Genomic DNA, 19,495 nt, shown 5'->3' with positions numbered 1-19,495 from the left:
TCTCTCTCTCTCTCTCACACTCACATACACACACACACACACACACACTGACACACAAACACAGACATAACACTGACACAAACACACACACACTGTCATACACACATACTGACACACAAACGCAGACAGACAAACACATACACACTGACACACACATACACATACACAAACACACTGACACACACATGAAATGAATGCTTCAAAAGAAAACTGACACTTGTGCCCACAAAAGACTCAGAGGCAAATTCCGCCAGTATATCTCAACCAGGTTTTTATTGTTCTTGCAACTGCAAAATATACAAATTTCTGAAAGGCGCATCCTGTTTAAAAGCTTGCATAGCTTCTTCCCAGGTCTTCGACAGAGACAATTACACGGAACATGAAGAAGTCATCAGTCACACATTGAAAGAAGGCCCCAAACCAATGAACAATTAAACCCAATCTATACAGCTTTCTAGTTTTAGGCTCCCTTATACATATTAAATAAATAAATAGCACATCTGCTATCAAAATAATAAAAAAATAAATTTCAAGTATTACAAATGAAGATATCATTGGTGTGGTTCCAACAGTTTTTCTTCTCCCCATAAATCAAGGATATTGCCCATTGTTGAAGGAAAAGGGAGAAACTTACCCCAAAAAACAAATATGCAAAGTTAAAAGCATTGGTCCCCATTTTATCTTGTTGTTTTGGGTAGGAGAGTGGAAGTTCTGTGGGTGCTATCCACCCCATCCATCAAGTCACTGGCTTTCAGAGGAAGCCACGTTCCACTCGCTTCAAGATCTCCTGGGCCTGATCTTATTCTTCGGTGTCCACAGAATGTGAAACCACATTGGGCAAAGCCTTGTCTTGATGACCTGACTTAAGCTGGTCACACATGACCACCCTTGTCTCAGCCTTCACCATCTCTAGGTTGTTAGAGCTGAGTGGGTGTGGTCAGGAGGAGGGATCTAAGGAGCCACCTTCAGGCACACAGCCACAGTACCCGTCATGGCGGCTCATGCTGAAACCTGAACGGCTAACATTTGGGAGGCTGAGACAGGAGGATGGGCCATGAGTTTAGGGATAGTTTGGGCTACACAGTTCCGATCCTGCTTCTCTCCCCCCAGCCCCCAGCCCCCAAAACAAAACTGCAGGCCCCCAGGTCCAAAAGTATTATCCGCCTGCACACCTCAGCCCAAGTCTGCACTGCATATATCCTTGTCAAGACCCAAGCCACCAAGAGAAAACAGTCCAAGTCTTCAGAGGAATATATACGTGTGTGTCTATATATATCCTGGTGAACCACAGATTTAAAGGGTAGTGGGCTGGGCCGAATGCTGGGCCGAGTGGTTAGCTGTGGAACACAAAGTGACTTTAAAGTGTATGAAGCATGACTTGTGTCACCCCAGGACCTGTCCCCTGAGCTGGGGAAGATAGGGTCCCTAGGGCTCACGGGAAGGAAGCAAAAAGAAAAAGGTGGCCTTCCATCCCAGCTGTGCAGCATCTCATGAAGGGTCATTTGGGCGAACACTGCTGAGTTTCCCAATGCTTCCTTCCAGGCTTAGCATGTCCTGCCCTCCCCCCAGAACTCGGGTGGACCAAGGGGAGAAACAGGCAGGCGCTACTTACTTTCAACCCATGCAAAAAATGTCGCCGACACCGTAAAGCTGACAGGGACGATTCTCTACTCTTGGGAACTCCTTGAGATGCCCAGCATGGTGGTATAAGGCATACAGCCACAGAGACTTGGCCAAAATAAGGGGACAGCTCTGTGAGCAGGTGTCCTGAAACGAACCTTCCTTGAGTCACCGTCCCTTCTTAAACAATGGGAGTGGAGCTGATGGCTCTGAGGCTCTCGTCTCAGACACCCCAACGTCTCCCACTCAGCAGCTGCAAACCTCCAAGGGCCAGCACACTTCCTTCTAAGTCCCTGAAGTGAGGTGTGGGGAGGGAGGGGAGGGAAGAGGGAGGAGAGAGGGAGGGAGGGAGGAAAACGAAGGGAGAAAGAGTGCAAACAAACAGCCAGCCACCACAGGATCTACTCAGGTGCCTCCGGGTCCCAAGGTGAAGAACGGAAAGGCCGAAGGGCCTCTGGGAAGAGGGGACCCTGGTTAACTTTTCCAGCAAAATCCTTCCTTCCACGGATACAGCCAGTCCATCCCTTTACTTGGGACCCAGAAGGCATGTGGACATGTGGAGGAGCCAGGGCAAGTCATTGCTCAGTTAGCAGGCCACAGCTCAAGGGAGAATCCCCCATATCCAATGCAGCATGTGCCCAAGTCCCTTGTCTCTGAGGCCTCTTCCTAGGCCAAGATGCAAAAAGCTCATGAGGAATTGTGATCGTCCCTGAGCCTCTGGCAGGTGGTGTCTAACTCACCCTGAGTCTCGGGATTCTCTGCCACTCCTGTCTTCCAGCTATCAACGTGCCAGGCCAGGATCCAAAGAAAACAAAACAGCACGGCGGTGTCCAGGGCCCCAACTTAGGGGTCTGATCTCACGTCCTCTAGTACTAAAGTCCTCCCCAAACTTTGGAAGCATCTGTGAGGTCAGACAGCCCTGGAAGTCGGTCGCAAGAGAACAGAGCGTAGGGAGGTCTGCTGCTTTGCCACAGGAAGCTGGGATCTGTACAACTTCCAAATTGTCTTTGCCACCCCCAACACCTCAGAGGTGAGGGCTGCTACTCTTCAACCAGCAGACCTCCATTCTCCCCCAGTCTGGAAGTCCTTGGCCTCAGGTAGATGAGCAGCCACAAGGCAGGCTGTGGAAACGGAAGGGAACCCCTACTTCAGCATCAGTGCTTCTGGGAAGATTCGGCACCGCTCCGGGGGCTCCTCATGTTCTGTTTTCAGGAGAAAGCAGAAAGGAGAGTCAGAATCTGGTGCCGGTTGCATTTCTTAAGCAGAAGGCTCAAAGCCATGCCACAAGATGATCCCCCGAAGCTCCCCAAAAGAACACACCCCTAGCAGAGGATGATCACAAAACATGTGGAGAACCCAAGTGGAACTCAGACACGACAGAGAATACCCCCAGCTACAGAAGAAGCTAGACAAAGAGGCCAGGATTCTGCTCAGCGCTGGGCTAAATTCCAGCCCGAAGGGCATGGAGAGGGACAGGCATGTGACGGGGAGCCCGCTGTTCCAGGGGTCAGACAAAGGACAAGGGACCATGAGGCACAAATAGGAAAGTCATGCACCCTCCCCTGTAGGAACCAGGGGCTACTCTCCATGCCACACAGAGCTCTCTCACATTGGTCACAGCAAGGTCAAGGCCAGCTAGGACTGTCTGGAGTGCCATGGTTCCTCTCCGGAAAGAGCTAACAGGGCCCTGCACTTAGCTACGCTGGAGTCTCAAGTGTGGATACAGAGCTCCACAGAATATAAGAGGTGAGTGGGATGGCTCAGAGGAGGTTGTCACTAAAGTCTGCTGGGTCTTGACCCATGTAGCCCCTACAAAGAAGCCTCACAATGCATTAGCTGGTATCTAGTTCCCTTTAAAATATTAAGTCACTCGCCTTGAATATGGCCATTGGCCAGCAAGCATCTCTCCCTAGAAATCCCTCAAAAAAGAAATGTCTAACAAAAGTATTATGTCTGGGCCCCTCCCCTCCTAAAACTGTCCTTCCAGGGGCAGGATCATGGAAAGATGGGGTTCAGGTAGGCAGGAGTACAATAACTATTCCCGGGCCACAGAATAGAGGAACTTAACTTAGACGTCTAGAGAAGTGACCAGTGCTAGGCTGTCCTAGAATCACCACTCATAACTGAATTCTACTTGGGGGACCCAGGCGACAGTATCCTGTGTTAAATAGGAGTCCTTCTGGTAATGCCCTAGGTCATGCACATTGATCGTCCCAGCCATGTTGTAGGGTCACAAAGGGGAAGGGTGACGACGTCCCCTGCTGCACCACAGGCAAAGGCCAAGCGACCATAAACAATGAAGAGCCACATGGGGCGGAGCAGCACGGCCACCTTATTTCCTCAGAGGGCCTGTGGCTCAGGACACACAGAGACAGACACACACACACGGGAAAGGACCCCACATCAATGACACTGCTTGAAAGACTGACACATGGGCCACGTACTCCACAAGGGGCAACTGTACACAAGCTAAGACGCCCTTTGGCTGAGACTCGAGGACTCAGACGCAGGAGGAAACAGGGGGACATGCACCGGCTCAGTTACCTTTCCCAGGTTAGTAAGGAGAAAACTTTGAAAAAATGTGACAGACAGTTCGTCTTTCAAGCATAGTGGGGGAAGGAAAAGACAAAAGCAGACAGGTTGGAAAAGGCAAGAACAAAACCGATTTTAGTATCTTCTGTCTAGTTTTGTGATGCTCATTTTAGCCCAGGCTGTCCTCAAACTCTATGTCATGTAGATGGCCTTGATGCTCCTGCCTTCTCCTGAGTGCTGGGGCTGTAGACGCATTCCACCTTGCCTGCTCTATGCGGTGCTGGGGGATCAAACTCAGGACCTCTTATACGCCAGGAGATTCCCCTGCACCCACTAAGCTACACTGCCAGCCTGCATGGTATTCTCGCTTTAGTGTGCACCTGTAACTTTCAAGATGAAAAACGCACTGGGAACGGCAGGTGGTCCCTTGGTTCCAAGCAGCGCAAAATCCCCAGGAAGATAGCAGTGTGTGCGCATCACTTGGTTTTATCGGAGACCAAGGTGATGGGCACCAGGCCTTTGGGGCTTGTCAACCTCAAGACTGAGTACTCCAGCACAGAGCGGAGGGAACAAAGGACCATCTACACGCATACTTAACGCTGGAGAGGCCGGAAGCGGTGGGTAATACACCAGCCTTCACTCATAGGGCCTCTCCTAGGTGTCAGATATTGGCCATGAGTTATATGCATATTTTCATGACCGATGCTCCCTATAGAGTTACAACCACCACTTACAGATGGGGGAGGAGCTCAAGTCTTAAAGTTGCCTCAACATGCCTAACATGGCAAAGTTGGTTTGACCTGGCTTTTAAAATTAATTCTGGGAGCCAAATAAGGCAGTGTATGCATACCTGGAATCCAAGCGCTCAGAAGGGAGAGACAAGAGGACTGCCGAATTGGAGGCCTGGACTATAGAGTAAGTAGGTAGGACTAAGACAGTACTGTTTCAATAAAACTGTCACTGATTAATTCTGGTCACATGATCGGGATTGATTTCATCGATCTAGGTCTAGGACATCATGAGGTCACACTCTCAGGCTGGGCTACATGCTAGAGCTCCAGATTAGAATCTAACCATAGTCAGAGTGTGTGTGTGTGTGTGTGTGTGTGTGTGTGTGTGTGTGTGTGTGTGTGTGTGTGTTGGGGGGAGGATGTCTATGGGATGAATCCTGGCTTAACTAAAAAGGCACTCTAGCCAAAAGCACTATCAGATTCAACTCAGAAATGGCAAAGTTTGGCTTGTCCATTTCCAAGGTGAGTCTAATAGTGTAGGGTGGTGGTAGCGGATGTGAATGGCCTTTTCCCAGCAGGAGAGAATTGCCTTCTAAGGGATACACGCACATGCAAAACCACAGGGTTTCAAACCCAAAGACTGCAAGAAGAGAACCCTTGGCCCTCAAGCAGTCCACCGCAGTCACGTGATGGCAAGCACACTGTCCCTTTCTGAGGGAGAAGTCAACAGCCATGCCCGCCCTTCTCCTTAGGAAGTGGCAGCCAGGGAACCTGCAGCTGCTAACCCAGAGACCAGCAGCTGCTCACGGCGCCCCTTAGGCTTCAAGAACTGGAAACAGGAAGATAGTACCTGGGCTTTCCCCAATAAGCTTGCAGGGAAGAAGAAACCAGCCTTCAAGGTCTGTTTGAGGCCTGGCTCTACTACTGCCTACCGGTTTTTGGGTGTGCAGGTATTTTGACTTTTCTTGTTAAACAGGACAAGTTAGGGGACAGAGATACAGAGGATGACCAATCCCATTCTCTGTGAGTTACACAGCTCTCCTAAATGCCAGACTTGTTACAGCTACAGTCAGATCTGAGGATACAGTGGATGGGATCTCCAGCTACAGTTCTTACATGGCTGTCCCTTGGCAGGTCCGACAGACCAGGACAGCTTCATGAACATCAAAATAGGTCCCCATCTGGGTTACTTGGTTCTGGATAAATACTGTTTTCAGAACAAAAGGATGCTCCTCTGGGGGAAGGAGGGACAAAGCAATGACAGCAAACACTAAAAGTCAGCATCAAAATGTGACCCGACCAGGGAAATCTGGCATTATGCCAAGCCCTGCCTATGGCCAATGAAGACAGTGTAGCACCCCCAGAGGGAGTGGGGAGTAGCACCCTATGGTTGATGGCATTGGAGCATGCTGAATGTGGTGAGTTTTCCCTCTCTGCATCTCCTCTGTATAAACTTTGGGAATTCTCTCTTCCCATCTCCTTTCTCCATGGGCAACCTCAGACTTTACCCGGACTATCTTCCTCTTAAGTACTTCAACAGGCAGGAGACCAAAAGGGCCAACAAGCAAGCGTGTGGAGTGCAAGCAATGGAATTATCAAGAAATACTTACAGACAGGCTTTCCCTAGCAAAGGCTGCAGAAAGACAAGGTAAGGAAAGAGAGAAAGTCAGTCAGGAGGCAAGATGGCAGCTGCTGAGTCAAGCCCCACACACCTCCCATGTCTGACCCGGCCAATAGATCCCAGACATCTGCTCCTGAGGACTTGGCGAATCTAAGGGGCTGTCCTAACAAAGTCAGAGGTATCTGTGAAGGGGGCGTGGGGGCAGGGGCAGGGGGAGTACCAAGACTGAGCTCTTGCCAGTGACCGCCATGACTAGATCAGTGTAGGTCTGGATGTCACCTGCCCCTGGCCCAGGTTAATCCCCTTGAGGCTCCCAACAGAAGACTCCCACAATGCACCAGGATAGAGTGGGATGGAGAAGCCATCTGCTTGGCTGTAATTAGAAAACTCTCAGACCTAAAGAAAGGGCTACTAGAGTCTTCCCACTGGCCTTGTGTCCATTTCCAAACCTAAAGAGACTGGCCCTGGACATTAAAATCCACAGGCCAGGGAGGAGGGAGGAGAACCACAAGTTCAAAGTTATCCTGAAGTACACACAGTGAGTCTGAGGTCAGTCTCTATGCACCATGAGACCCTGTCCTCCACAAAACAAAATAATCCTACACTCCAGAAGCAGAGTTAGAGCGACCATAAGTTAAAGACTGCCTAAGAGGGAGCCTGAACTAAATATATATATATACATCTCCCCGCCAACTAGTAGCCGAATGGGGAAAAAACAAACCTATATATACTCATGTTAGGTCAGAGCTACAATTCCTAAGGCTTACTTTGTACCAGACCCCAAATTATACACACACCACCCATCACCCTGTCTGAGCCACTTTTTGTAGGGTATATTACTCCCCAATTCCACAGATTAGGAAACTGAGGCCTGGAGTAGTTAAATGAGCGTTGGAGGCGACAAGGTTCTCTCTAGACCTCATTCTAACCCTTGGGAAGTTGACTGGAAGCTCAGGGACAGCAGATGCAGCGAGAATTGGCCTAGCATTGAGTTGAAGCTCATCCAGACATGGGGCAAGGTCTATCGTTGAAGGACTGGCTTCCTGAAAACCAACTTTAATGCTCAACAGCCAAGCCCTTCAGCCTTTGCTCTTTCAGTCTAGTGAAACAGGGGGTCTCGCTGAGTTCTGTTTATTTCTACTCCCGATAGATAATCTAACCACTGTGTGAAAAGATGTTGTCTTGGGTGCCTGACTCTGTATGTGTGTGTATGTGTAGCACGCACACAAGTACTCGTGTACAGGGATGCAGGTAACACAAGTACCCCATGACTGACCATAAAAGGACAGCCTCAGATGTCTCCTTCAGGAGCCTTCCCCCTTTTCTTTAAAAGGAGGTCTCTTGTTGTGTGTGGGGATTTCACCATGTAGACCAGGCTAGCTAGCTGGCCTATGTAGAGCAGGCTAGCTGGCCTATGTAGATCAGGTTAGCTTGTCTGTGAGCTTCTTCCCAGAAGTCCACCTGCTTCTTCTGCCTCCCATCTCACCACACGTGAGAGCCACGTGTGTCTGAACTCAGCTTGCTGCATGGGTTCGTTCTGGGGATCTGAACGTAAGTTGCACGCAGAGAGCTTTAAACTCAGCTGCCCCTCCAGCTCTGGACTGTTTCTAAGGAGGACGGAACTGTGCTGGCTCTGGGGAGCTGATGTAGGCTCTTCTTTGTGGCCTTTTTCTGTCAGAGGTGACAGCAAGGGAGAAGAAAGACATCAGTGCCGCAGAACGTACAGACTCCGGAATTGAGAATTGCTAGAGTGTAGGCTGTTCTACGTACTCGCAATTGTGCGTAGGACGAGGGGTGCGTTTTACAATTTCATTTACTCTGCCTGACTCTGCTCAATAAAGAATAAAGAGCACAGCCTCGGAGTGACTGTTGGCAAGGGAAGATTTCAGAGAGAGAGAGAGAGAGAGAGAGAGAGAGAGAGAGAGAGAGAGAGAGAGCGAGAGAGCACTGTGTGTTCTGCCTGACAGACATACAGACACCGGACAGCCACAAACCTCGCCTGCTATGCCTCACACACGCAGCCCACCTGAACCCAGGCACTCATCCTCACTTGCAAACATGGCCCGGCACAGAGCCCCAGATACGGCGATCATCTCCCCTCTGCACTCCCCCCGTAGGCAGTAATTAAAGCAGGATCACTGACTTGTCCGGGCAGCTGCGTGGGCACTTCCGGGGGCAGGCAGCTTGGCAGGGCAGCAGAAGTGGAAGCCACATGCTCCTCAAAGCTGTTGATGCGAGGCTTTTTGGTGGGCTCGGGGCTGGCTAGTGGGGTGACACTATTGCGTCTCATGAGAGGGTTAGGTCCCTTCTTTGCATCCTAAGCAGACAAAGACAAAAGAGAGAAGGCGACAGTTACGAGGAGTGGGGAGGGAGGTAGAGAAGCCACACACGCACGCACTCGCACGCGCTCGCGCACACACACACACACACACACACAGACATTCCTCTTGACATTTGTAAGGGTACAACAACCAGAGGGACACCCAGGCGAGTGGCCTTGACCCTGAGCTCCTGCGGGCACACAACTTCTCGCTATGTGCAAAGCAGGGGAAGAAAAAAAATAATTACAACCACAGCAGAGAAGGGGGTCAGAGAAAAAAAATCTTAACTCCCAGTCACCCCACCCACTGAGGGCCCACCCAGGAGAGACTGTTAGCTCTGAGACCTCAGGAATGGGAGGGGAAAGGTATCAGGGCCGACTCCCTTCCACCTGCTCTGTGGCACACACAGCGCTGTGCTTGCCCAGACAGTACCCAGCCTCAGTCTAGGAGGCCAAAGACACGGAAAACAGGCAGCAGTCTGTCTACCAGGACGAGATGTCTGCTTTCCAAGACGAGACAGGAGAGTAAGCTCCTGGGGTCCAAAGCACGGCCCAGCACCTCGTAGCCCAGGACATCTTCAGCCCCAGTGCTAGCAAGCAAGTATTCTGAGGTCCTCGGAGCCCGTCTCATGTCTAAACCCAGGGTTGGTTAGGCTCTCTTCAGCTAAGTGAGCAGGTGCTCTGGTTCAGAGGGGCGGGGCCAGGAGACAGGGCGAGGCAGCCCAGGGGACACAGTCCTCTTCTCGTGTAGTCCACAGCGCAAGCAGGACAGAAAACAGGCTGACACCCCATCCAGGTACCCTTCCTACCAAAGTCTCCCGGCCAAGCTCCTTGGGGATGGGTAAGTCACCTGTTTTGCGGACTCCACAGACAGAAAGTCAAGTTCGGTGTAAGAGGAAGGTCTGACTACACTGGCAAAGTGTTGTATTTTGACAGCCTGCATAAAGCAAATTTAAACCCACTTTCACAACACAGGCCTGGACAGATCCGCCACCTGCCCAGTGAGGGGATTCAACATGACCATACACTCCCTCCCCCAAAGCCTCAGGCCTCCCTGAGGTGGAAGAAAAGAGCAGCCAGGGACTGAGTGCCCTGATCTTCCCTTGGCCGTGCTGTAAGGAGGCCCTTCCTCTGACCCTCTTCTTATCTCAGACCTTTGCTAACTATGAACTTAAGGGCGTGCCGGTGACGTTGCTTGGCTGGCTGATCCAATCCAAGTCAGGCTTCTGGTGCTTTTGAGAAGGGCACAGCCTTTGCTGCCTGAAGTGGTAACAGCTATTGTGCTGGGGCTATGATTGGCAGAAGGGGAGTAACCGCTTGCTTAAGTTATTCTTCCCGGTCAAGAAGGAATGAGGATAGAGAGAATGAGAGACAGACAGACAGACGGAGATTACAGACAGAGAAAATGAATAGATTTCACGATGCCACAGGAAAGATGGGCTAGGAACAGAGAGATGTGGAGCTGGCACAGTGGGTGCCAAAGAAATTCAGTGAGGCCCCTCCAGACAGAAGAAAGCCGATCCCAGGGCTTCCCAAGGGTCCCAGCGCACCGGACCCTAACTCACCTCTGACCTCTCCCGATGCGTGCTCACTGATTCTACATTCAAGTAAATGGACTCCACACGGCACCCTGAAGGTGAAGGAGAAGAAGACAGCCTCTGTTAAGACAATCACCCTCCTCTGCCAGCCATAGGGAGATCCCGGGTTCCGGGCCCAGCAGGGGCTGCTACTCACCATACGCCACGGGCGTCAGTTTCAGGACTGTGTGAAGTGGGCATTTCAGGTATGGCATCTCCTCTGAAAGGAGACATGTTTTCATAGTTAGACAAGAGACTGGAAGCAAAGCGAGAAGCTAGCTAGGGGCATCCCCAGGCACAAGAGCCTCATTCCCAACCCAGAGAGGCCCCTGGTCACATGGAGGCCTGAGGGTTCTCCAGGCTGGTTTGAGAAGTAACGAATCCCACCAGACATCACACTGTTTGCAGGGAGCAGGTACAGAGCCCTCAGCAGGCTGTGAGGCGGACCCATACCCAGAAGCAACTCGAAGTGAGAAACGATGGGTCCCCTGCCACTTAAACTCAAGGGCGCACTTCCTTCTTCCTTCCCTCCTTCCTGGCTCAGCTGCCATAAATACCTGCACTCTTGTCAAGGAAGTAGGCTAGTAGGCAGCGCAGGACAGCCTGGTGACAGATGACCAATACGTTCTCTTGGCGCTCTAATTCCATGATCACAGGCTCCAGGCGCTGGACAAGATCCTGGTAGGACTGGGCAACACAGGGATGAAACCACGTTAGGAGAGGACAGGCAGAGAAGAGCCATGCAATCACTTGCAGCCTCACGGACTGGCTCACAGCACCCCACGCCCCTCCCTGCCCCACCCCCATACACACACACACACACACACACACACACACACACACACATCCATCCTTGTGAGCATTCAGCTCTGAGTTGGATGAAATACTCCTAGGAACAAGAGGAAAGCCTGCAATCCTATCTCCCTGAATTCCTTCTCTAGAGAAGGATCAAACGCTACTACCACAGACTATTACTCAGGCCCTTAACTTTGCCCCTTAAAAGGAACAAAGTCCTGGCACGTGTCACAGCATGAGAGAACCTCAAACGTTTGTCTGTCAAGTGAAAGACACTGAGTATCACCACCTTTACACTGAATGATTCCTTTTGTGCACCACCCAGAACAGGTAAATCTAGAGATGGTGAATGGTGGTCACCAGGGTTAGGAGCGAGAGGAAACGGTTGGACCGGCTGACAACAAATGAATCTACAGTCTCCTTTTGACATACACATGGGGCGTGTCTGTAATCCCAAGAGGATTGCTATCAACTCAAGGCAGCCCGTATTACAACCCTGTATTGCACGTTAAGATCCCATTTCAAGCAACAAGCGTGTAGCCAGGTATGGCGGTGCTCATGTGTTATATACCCGTACCGGGGAGGTTGAGGTGGGATCGATCAAAAGCAAGGAAGGCCAGAGTGAGACCACAAGACAGCATGGTGGCCCACCAGGAATGAGAACTATGACAAAGGACACCCACTAGGTGTCAACACAGTCACCTGGCTGAACTCCCAGAGTACCACATGGCTCAATATACACCATTCCAACAAGAGTAGCTGAGCCATTCCCTCTACCAACATCAGCCTACCCTGGTGCAAGCCCTCTGACATCAAGGCCAGCCTGTCTACTGTGTCACCTGCTGGGCAGGGAAAAGTTTCAGTCTGGAATGAATCACCAGCCATCCTCTCCCCTACATCCATGTCAGAGAGACAGATAGATACATTGTTCTCAAGTGTGGGAAATGCAACGCACTTCCCTCAGGGTTTTTACAAGGTTCTCTTTAGTGATATTTAGAGACCACAGAAGTAGTAGAGATGAGTTTGCAGAACTGGTGGAAGACAGGATGGGGTGTAGATCTTGTAGGGATTTACCTGATCCCACTGGGGCCCCCCAAGGCCTTCTCTCAGCCAACTTCATACACACATGCCCCAGATCCTGGCCATTATAAAGAAAGACCAGCAGACAGGAGGACGGGACCCATGCTCACCTCGCCTGTGGGATAGCGGTAGTAGTATTTGTCTTGCTCACGCAGTGCATACTCCTCAGGGTAGGTGTCTCTGATCTCCTCATAGGTTAGTTCCTCACACACACCCTGTCAGGGAAGACCAACATTCATTCCAGAAAACTTCCCTACAGGTCCACCTCAAATAAAGGGGGTCTCAAGAAGCCACCAGGACTCCAGAGGACCCATGAGAGAACTCTCTACTCCCTACCAGGCCTCCCCTCAGCCACACGGACTCACAGCATCAATCTCATTGAGCGCCTTCCACTGCTCGTAGGGGAGCCTTAGGGCCTCCGCGGTCTGGATGGTACTTTTCAGCTGACTGGTCCACACGCGGAGGTCCTTCAGATTCTGCTCTTCAACGAACTTGCTCAGGGCATTGGCGAACTGAGGGAATGCAGGAGGCAGAGGTCACATAAATAAACTCCAGTTCCTTTCATTATGTCACTGCTTGGCAACAGCCAAGGCCACTCAAACCTTATCAGAGTCCAAGAAGCCTGACTCCCATCTTCCCACTTCTAGTCCACACTCACACACATGTACGCACACCAGCCCCACATCCAAATGCACACAGCATAGGTAAGTCAAAAACAGCAAAAACAGAACAAAACAAAACAAAAAAAAAAAAAAAAAAAAACAAAAAACAAAAAAAACGCACAACAGCCAAGGACGCTCAACTCTACAACAAGGTGGGAACCAATCACCTCTTCCCTCCGGTCAGTCCCTAATCCAGTCTCCCCTCCTCTACCTTCTTGCCTCTGCTGGACAGGCCTGAGTCGCCCCCAATCTTGCCCTGCACGTTGTACTCATTCTCGCCGTGCCGACACAGGTAGATGGTCCGGGGCTGCACGTGGATGTTCATCAGGTAATACACGATTCGGCTCTGGATGTGGTCCTGCACTCTGTTCACCAAGAACCTCCGGCCAACGTCAATCACTTTGATGAATGACAGGTCCCTGCAAAGAAACCACCATTCAGCCCTCCGTAGCCCTGCAGACGGCATACCTTACACCCCGGGCCTGGCCAACTTCTAGCATGTATTTGAGTCCTGGGGGCCCCTAGCAGTAACTGTTGTGGTTCTGTAGGAGAATAAACCCAAGACAACAATTCCCTCAACCAGGCTGTAACCAGATAGGACGGCTGGAGAGATGGCTCACTCAGTAATAATACACAAACATAAAATTCAAACATATCTTCTTAGGCAGGGCGCAGTGTAGGCGGGGAAGGGGAGACAACTGGGGCTCACTGTCGGCCCAGCCAACTCAGCGAGCTCCAGGTTCAGTGAACACTGTCTGAAAAAGTGAGCTACAGGGAGCGAGATGGCTCAAGAGTGGGTGTTTGCCACCAACTCGGATGACCTGGGTTAGATCCCCTGGGCTCACGAGGTAGACAGAGAAAAAAGGGGCTCCCAAAAGTTCCCCTCTGGCTTCCCCATGTTCGCTGTGGTGCTTAAGTACGCATGCACACACACAGACGGACAAAAAACCCAACACAAACAAGTGAATAAATGTATAAATTGAGGAGGGGCGGTTAGCTAGGCATGATGGCTCACACCTTTAATCCCCATACAGGCAGAGGCCATCAGATCTGTGACTCTAATATAACTAGTTCCAGCCCAGCCAGGGCTATAGTGAGACCCATCAATCAAACAAACAGAAAAAGCCTAGTAAACTTTTTTCAAGGCAGACAGTAATTAAGAAAGACACTGACACATTTACACTTCTTAAAGACATGCTTATAATTTTTAATTGTGTGTGTGTGTGTGTGTGTGTGTGTGTGTGTGTGTGTCTGTGTGTGTGTGCATGCACCTGTGTGGATATGTGCACGTAAGTGCGCAGACATGCATCCTGCAGTAGCTCGAATTATGATTGATTAGCTGTGAGCTGTCGGCTATGATTGCTGGGAACTTAACTGCAATCATCCGGAAGAGAGAAGTATGAGCCCTTAAAACTGCTGAGCCACCCCTCAAAATAACTTACCCATCCACCACCATCTCCCTCTAACTGCTCTCTAATCTCCCTCATTTCATGAGTCTTATACTTAATAACCCCTTGAGTCTAATTAATTCAGCCCTTTATGTATGGGTGTGAGTCCGACACTGGGGCCAGCGGCCACCATGTCACCAAAGGAGGGGGTCTCTCCCTCGGCAGCCATCAATAGCCAATCTGAAGAGTTCGTAGACAAATATATTTGGGAGCTGTTTTAGAGGACGTTTTGAGGCCTCGCTTGGATGATCCAGGGTGACATCTTCTGGGACTCACCTGTCACATTTATCAGGGTCAAGAGGCTGGTAGCTGGCTTCGTAGCAGTTGATCCTCTTCATGAAGTCGTCCATGGCTTCTGCGGAGTTGCAGTCTTTGTAATCCGGGCTGGAGATTTTCACTTCCTATAGCACCACAAAGAGCAGCGAATGAACCACCCTGGGAGGCTTTCTGCTTACATTAACCAGGATTGGAGCTCTCAAAGGGGGAAAAGTCCAAAAAGGCTTGGAAAAAAAGATCATCCCACCGAGCGTAGAAGAGGAAGATGAGAACGGGTGTCGGGAAGTTTGACTCATGGCCTTTTGGCCTCGTTCATGATTACACCGGGAGGATGCTCATGAAGGACAGACATAAGGACCCACAAAGACCCCATAAGGACCCCATCTGGACCATACACCAAGGGGGGGGCGGGGTCAATCCAATAACTGAGTGAGCCTGACCCTCACTTCAGCAGAGCCCTACAGAAGCACACGAATGCTGGCACTTGGAAAGGCACACTAAGTGTTGCTCAGAAATGGCCCCTGGTCTTGGGTAGGACTTCCTTATCTGCTCCAAACAGAACAGTATCTGCCTGTGCTCGTCTGTATGATGACATCTAACTAGACCTGGTGACTACACCTTTCAGAGCCGCACTTCTGGGACAAGGAGTCTCCTATAATTGGACAATAATGGGAAAAAAAAAAAAAAAAAAACCCAGGTAGATGTTAGGGAAACTGACTTGGGTCTTTGAGGCCAAGTCTTGCTATCTAGTCTTGGCTGGGCTAGAGGCTGCCATGTGGAGCAAGGTAACCTTAAATGTTAAGACTCCCTACATCTCTCTGACCAACACTGAAATTATTTGGCAGACACCATCATGTCTGCCCTGAGGATTTTGTTAATCCTTTTCTCCCACAACTATAAGGCAGACAGGAAGATGGGAACGCCTAGAGATGGATGGTACGAGGTTCCCACTTTTTTCTTCTTGTTCTGTTTTATTTTGAGACAGGCTCTCATACATTTCAGTACACAGCCACGGGTGGTCTTGAACTTCCGGTCTCCCTGCCTCCGCCTCCCAAGAACTGAGATTCCAAGTCTTTACTCCCACACCCACTTTATGTAGTGCAGGGGATTGAACCCACAGCTTCATACACAGTGGACAAGCACTCCATCCCAGAGCCACATTACAAACATGGTTGCCTTAACAGTCTGAATGGGGGGTTGGGGATTTAGCTCAGTGGTAGAGTGCTTGCCTAGCAAGCACAAGGCTCCGGGTTTGGTCCCCAGCTCCAAAAAAAAGAAAAAAGAAAAAAAAAAGAAAAAAAAAAAAAAGTCTGAATGGGATGGTGAGGAAGGCTTGGAAGGTCAAGAGGTTTGCCACTCCCGATGACCTGAGTTGATATTCAGAACTCATGTGGTAGGACTGACTCCACACTGTGGTGCCCACCCTACCATGTATACACACAAAAAAATTAAAACAAGGCAAAACAAAAACCAACCTGTTCTTTATAATTCTCATTTCTGTTTGTGATCTACTGCTATCAAGTAATAAAATGGAGGTTTAATCAAACTGTGTTGCCACTGACCTTGACTTATCTGGACAAGTTTCCCTTGGCACACTGTAGTTGAGTGGTCGGGGGGCACGTATTACACCCTTTCTTCCCAAATTTGGACCTTTGCCTTGGCATGCTGAGCCTTGAAGGACTTTGTTTACACAAAGCAGTCTGACCTACCAAAGACTGGAGAGGCAAAACTGAAGAGCTGCCAATCATCCCTGGCTATTCCAGCATCACTGCGTTCTAGCTTCGGACGCCAGGTTAAACTGCTACTCCCTGCCTGTCTCCATTATCTACCACATCCCCGCCAAGACTGTGTACTGCTACTTGCCCTCTATGACCTTGCAAAGGGCATGGATGTCACTTAAGAGCGGGTCCAGGTCACAGACTGTGCTAAATTAATATTCCCATGTATTTTTGCTGCCCCAGTATCTACCTGACAACACTCAACCACACACAGGACAGGTCACCTGCTTCTATGGTTTTAGTTACTGTCTGGTCCCTGACCTGAGCTCCCACCAGGACTGCAAATGAGATCTCATAGTATAAGGGGTCATATACAAACAGGGTTTCCTAATTGTCTTACCATGATATTGGAGGCCACAACTGTAGGGTCGTCACAGACGGACTCGATGAAAAATGCCTGTGGGGGGGAAGGAAGCAAGACGGGAAGGTAAACACAGTCCACCAGAAGCCAGCTTTGAGTTCACCGTGATACAAGAAAGGAAACCGGCAGGAAGAGGATATGACTAGGGTATGTAAAGCTAGAATCAGACAGACACTGCACGCTTCCTCTTATATGCAAAATTTAAATTTAAATGTGTGTGTGTGTCTGTGTGTGTGTGTGTGTGTGTGTCTGTGTCTGTGTTTGTGTGATGTGTGATGACAGATCAGGAAGACCAAAGGCAAGAGTGGGGAACAGGTTAATAGACTACATGTACCAGGAGTCTTGCCTGTTTCAAAAGCAGAGGGACTTCTTGGGAGCCGATGAGGACCAGTAAGTGGCAGGTGGGGGTGGGGGGTCAAGAGAAAATGGGAAGGGCAAACAGAAACAAAGAAAGTATAATGGTTCACATGTATGAAAATGTCCACATGCACACTTTTTGTGCTTTAGAGCTAGAAGCACTTGTCTGTTTGCTAACCAAAACATTAATAAGGAAAGAACAAGAAAAGGTGCTGACTGGGGAAAATATTACTTCATTAAACACCAACTTTGCAATGGCCGCAGCCCTCCCCCCCCCCCCCCCAGGGAAGGAAGGCTCCATAGTTCCTAGGGATCCCACCCCAAAGGAAGACATTGGTTTTTTTTTTGGTTCTTTTTTTTTTTTTTTCGGAGCTGGGGACCAAACCCAGGGCCTTGCGCTTCCTAGGCAAGCGCTCTACCACTGGGCTAAATCCCCAACCCCAAGACATTGTTTTAAGACGGCAAAACAGGCAACTAGTCGGGGCTCACACCCTCGATCCCAACACTTAGCAAAGGGATTGCCTCAAGTCTGAAGTCAACCTGGGCCACACAGTGAATTCCACTCAAACCTGCGCTACAGAGTGAGACCCCCGGTAACAACAACTCAGGGCAGCCCAGAAGCTGACCCCAGAGCCAGGCAATCAGTTACTCCCAAGGTTTTGTCCTCTGTCATCTTGCTGGGGGAAGGGGGGTGGAGTTGGCTCACCTTGAAGTCATTTTCTTTGGCAAAATGAAGGATCATGTGCCTCCTTTCTCTCGTTGTATTGGTGGCATCAAAAACCTGATAAAGAGGAAGAAGGATCTGTCAACCAATCAATCAATCAATCAAACCTGGTAATAACAGTTACCCAAACCACAAGAAATTCAGTCTGTTGTTTCTAGAAATAAGCCCTATATTCCCTCCTTCCAAACAGAGTGTGCCCTGTCCCCTAACCTCTCTCCAGGGTGATCCCAGACTCCCCTCCTCTCCTTCTGCCTGCAGTTTTTAGACACAGCAGGGGAGGGGGGAACTAGCAAGCAGTGAAATACAGTGGGGGACTGAGGAATGCCCCCTGGCTATAGTGGCTGGCAGCAACACAGAAGTGGTGTCCAGATGCCCACTGTACAGGTGAGTGACAGTTATGTCCCAACATCCATCCCAAGATACATACACTAAGCTGTTTTGGGCCACTTGTCCCCTCAGGACTTAAGTGAAGAGAGGCATTTGTCCCCGTCCTCACTCTAATTATTCTCAGTTGCTTGGGCCAACGAGGACAGAGATGCCTGTGACGCCCCCCACACCCGCACCCCCAGACTTACTGCAATCTGTCCTCCTTCCTTTGTCAGGTAGCTTTTGACGTCTCTCAGGGCAGCTAAGGCACACTGTCTGTAAACACACGAGAAGGGGCTGGTCAGAGCAGGCCCAGCTAAGCAGCCACATTCTCACCACTACCCCAAACCCCGTGACACACACTGAGGGTTCCAGTTCCAAGATGCTCAGTGTTGGCCAGGCCTCACTGGATCCAGGAGCCTCCAACCCAAGGACCAGTATAGACACCCACTTCCACACAGCTGAGGGAGGCAGCCAGCATCCCTGGCTATACAATGGAATCAATTTCCCCAAGAAACACTCCTATTTGCTTTTCTGAATCTTTTTTTTTTCCCCACACAGGATCCAGCTATGCCATCCAGATTGGCTTTGGACTCTTGCCTGACCTGGCCTCAAATTCCCATCAGGCCTCTCACCTTAGTCTCTCCTTGGTTGAGATTGCAGTGGTGAGTTACCATGTTCCCCCTTCCCTTTCAATTATATATTTTTTTTTTGTTCTGTCTTTCCTTTGTGGTACTGAGAATTAAAACCAAGGCCTCGAACACGCTGATTGAGTGAGTGCTCTACCGCTAAACAACAGCCCCCCTTTTCCCATTTTAGTTTGAGTATAAGTCATCCAGGCTGACCTTGAACCTACTCTGAGGCTGAGGTTGGTCTAGAACTTGCAGCCTTCCTGCCTCCGCCTTCAGAATTCTTGGATTATAGAAACTGTGCACTGTGCTTGGCTCAAAAGTTAAACCAGGGGAGTTTTTTTTTTTTTTTTCTTTTTTTGGGAGCTGGGGACCGAACCCAGGGCGCTCTACCACTGAGCTAAATCCCCAACCCCCAGGGGAGCTTTTTTAAAGAACTGGTACCAACCGAGGAAAGGGATACAGCTCACTTGACTGACTGCTTGCCCAGTATGCATAAAGCCACAGGCTCAGTCCTCAGCACTGTACAAAACTTAAGCTTTGTGGTACCATATATCATTCTCGTACTGGGGTCCCGGGCTGTGGGTTGGGGGGAGAGACAGAGGATCAGAGGTTCAA

The 19,495-nt window shown here is 50.0% G+C and overlaps 1 protein-coding gene across 10 annotated transcripts in view; it reads right to left on the bottom strand.

Annotated features, from left to right (window-relative positions):
- Window positions 1–254: 254 nt before the first annotated feature.
- Window positions 255–19,495, bottom strand: part of Pfkfb3 (6-phosphofructo-2-kinase/fructose-2,6-biphosphatase 3) — an 81,207-nt gene continuing 61,966 nt past the window's right edge. For 2 of the 10 annotated variants that reach the window (XM_063276032.1, XM_006254192.4), the window contains exons 4-16: window positions 18,458–18,524; window positions 17,865–17,939; window positions 16,781–16,837; window positions 14,663–14,787; window positions 13,150–13,357; window positions 12,642–12,788; window positions 12,387–12,491; window positions 10,959–11,088; window positions 10,559–10,621; window positions 10,390–10,454; window positions 9,675–9,761; window positions 8,648–8,821; window positions 255–2,822 (exon numbers count right to left, since the gene is read on the bottom strand). In XM_063276032.1, the coding sequence (XP_063132102.1) occupies window positions 2,775–2,822; window positions 8,648–8,821; window positions 9,675–9,761; window positions 10,390–10,454; window positions 10,559–10,621; window positions 10,959–11,088; window positions 12,387–12,491; window positions 12,642–12,788; window positions 13,150–13,357; window positions 14,663–14,787; window positions 16,781–16,837; window positions 17,865–17,939; window positions 18,458–18,524 (1,351 nt within the window). In that variant the 3' untranslated portion in view covers window positions 255–2,774. 10 annotated transcript variants of the gene reach the window in all.

The sequence above is a fragment of the Rattus norvegicus genome, chromosome 17 (genome assembly GCF_036323735.1).
Source record: "Rattus norvegicus strain BN/NHsdMcwi chromosome 17, GRCr8, whole genome shotgun sequence".
Lineage (NCBI taxonomy): Eukaryota > Metazoa > Chordata > Mammalia > Rodentia > Muridae > Rattus > Rattus norvegicus.
The sequence above is the reverse complement of the archived record's forward strand: the minus strand, read 5'-3'. Positions and strand labels throughout refer to the sequence as shown.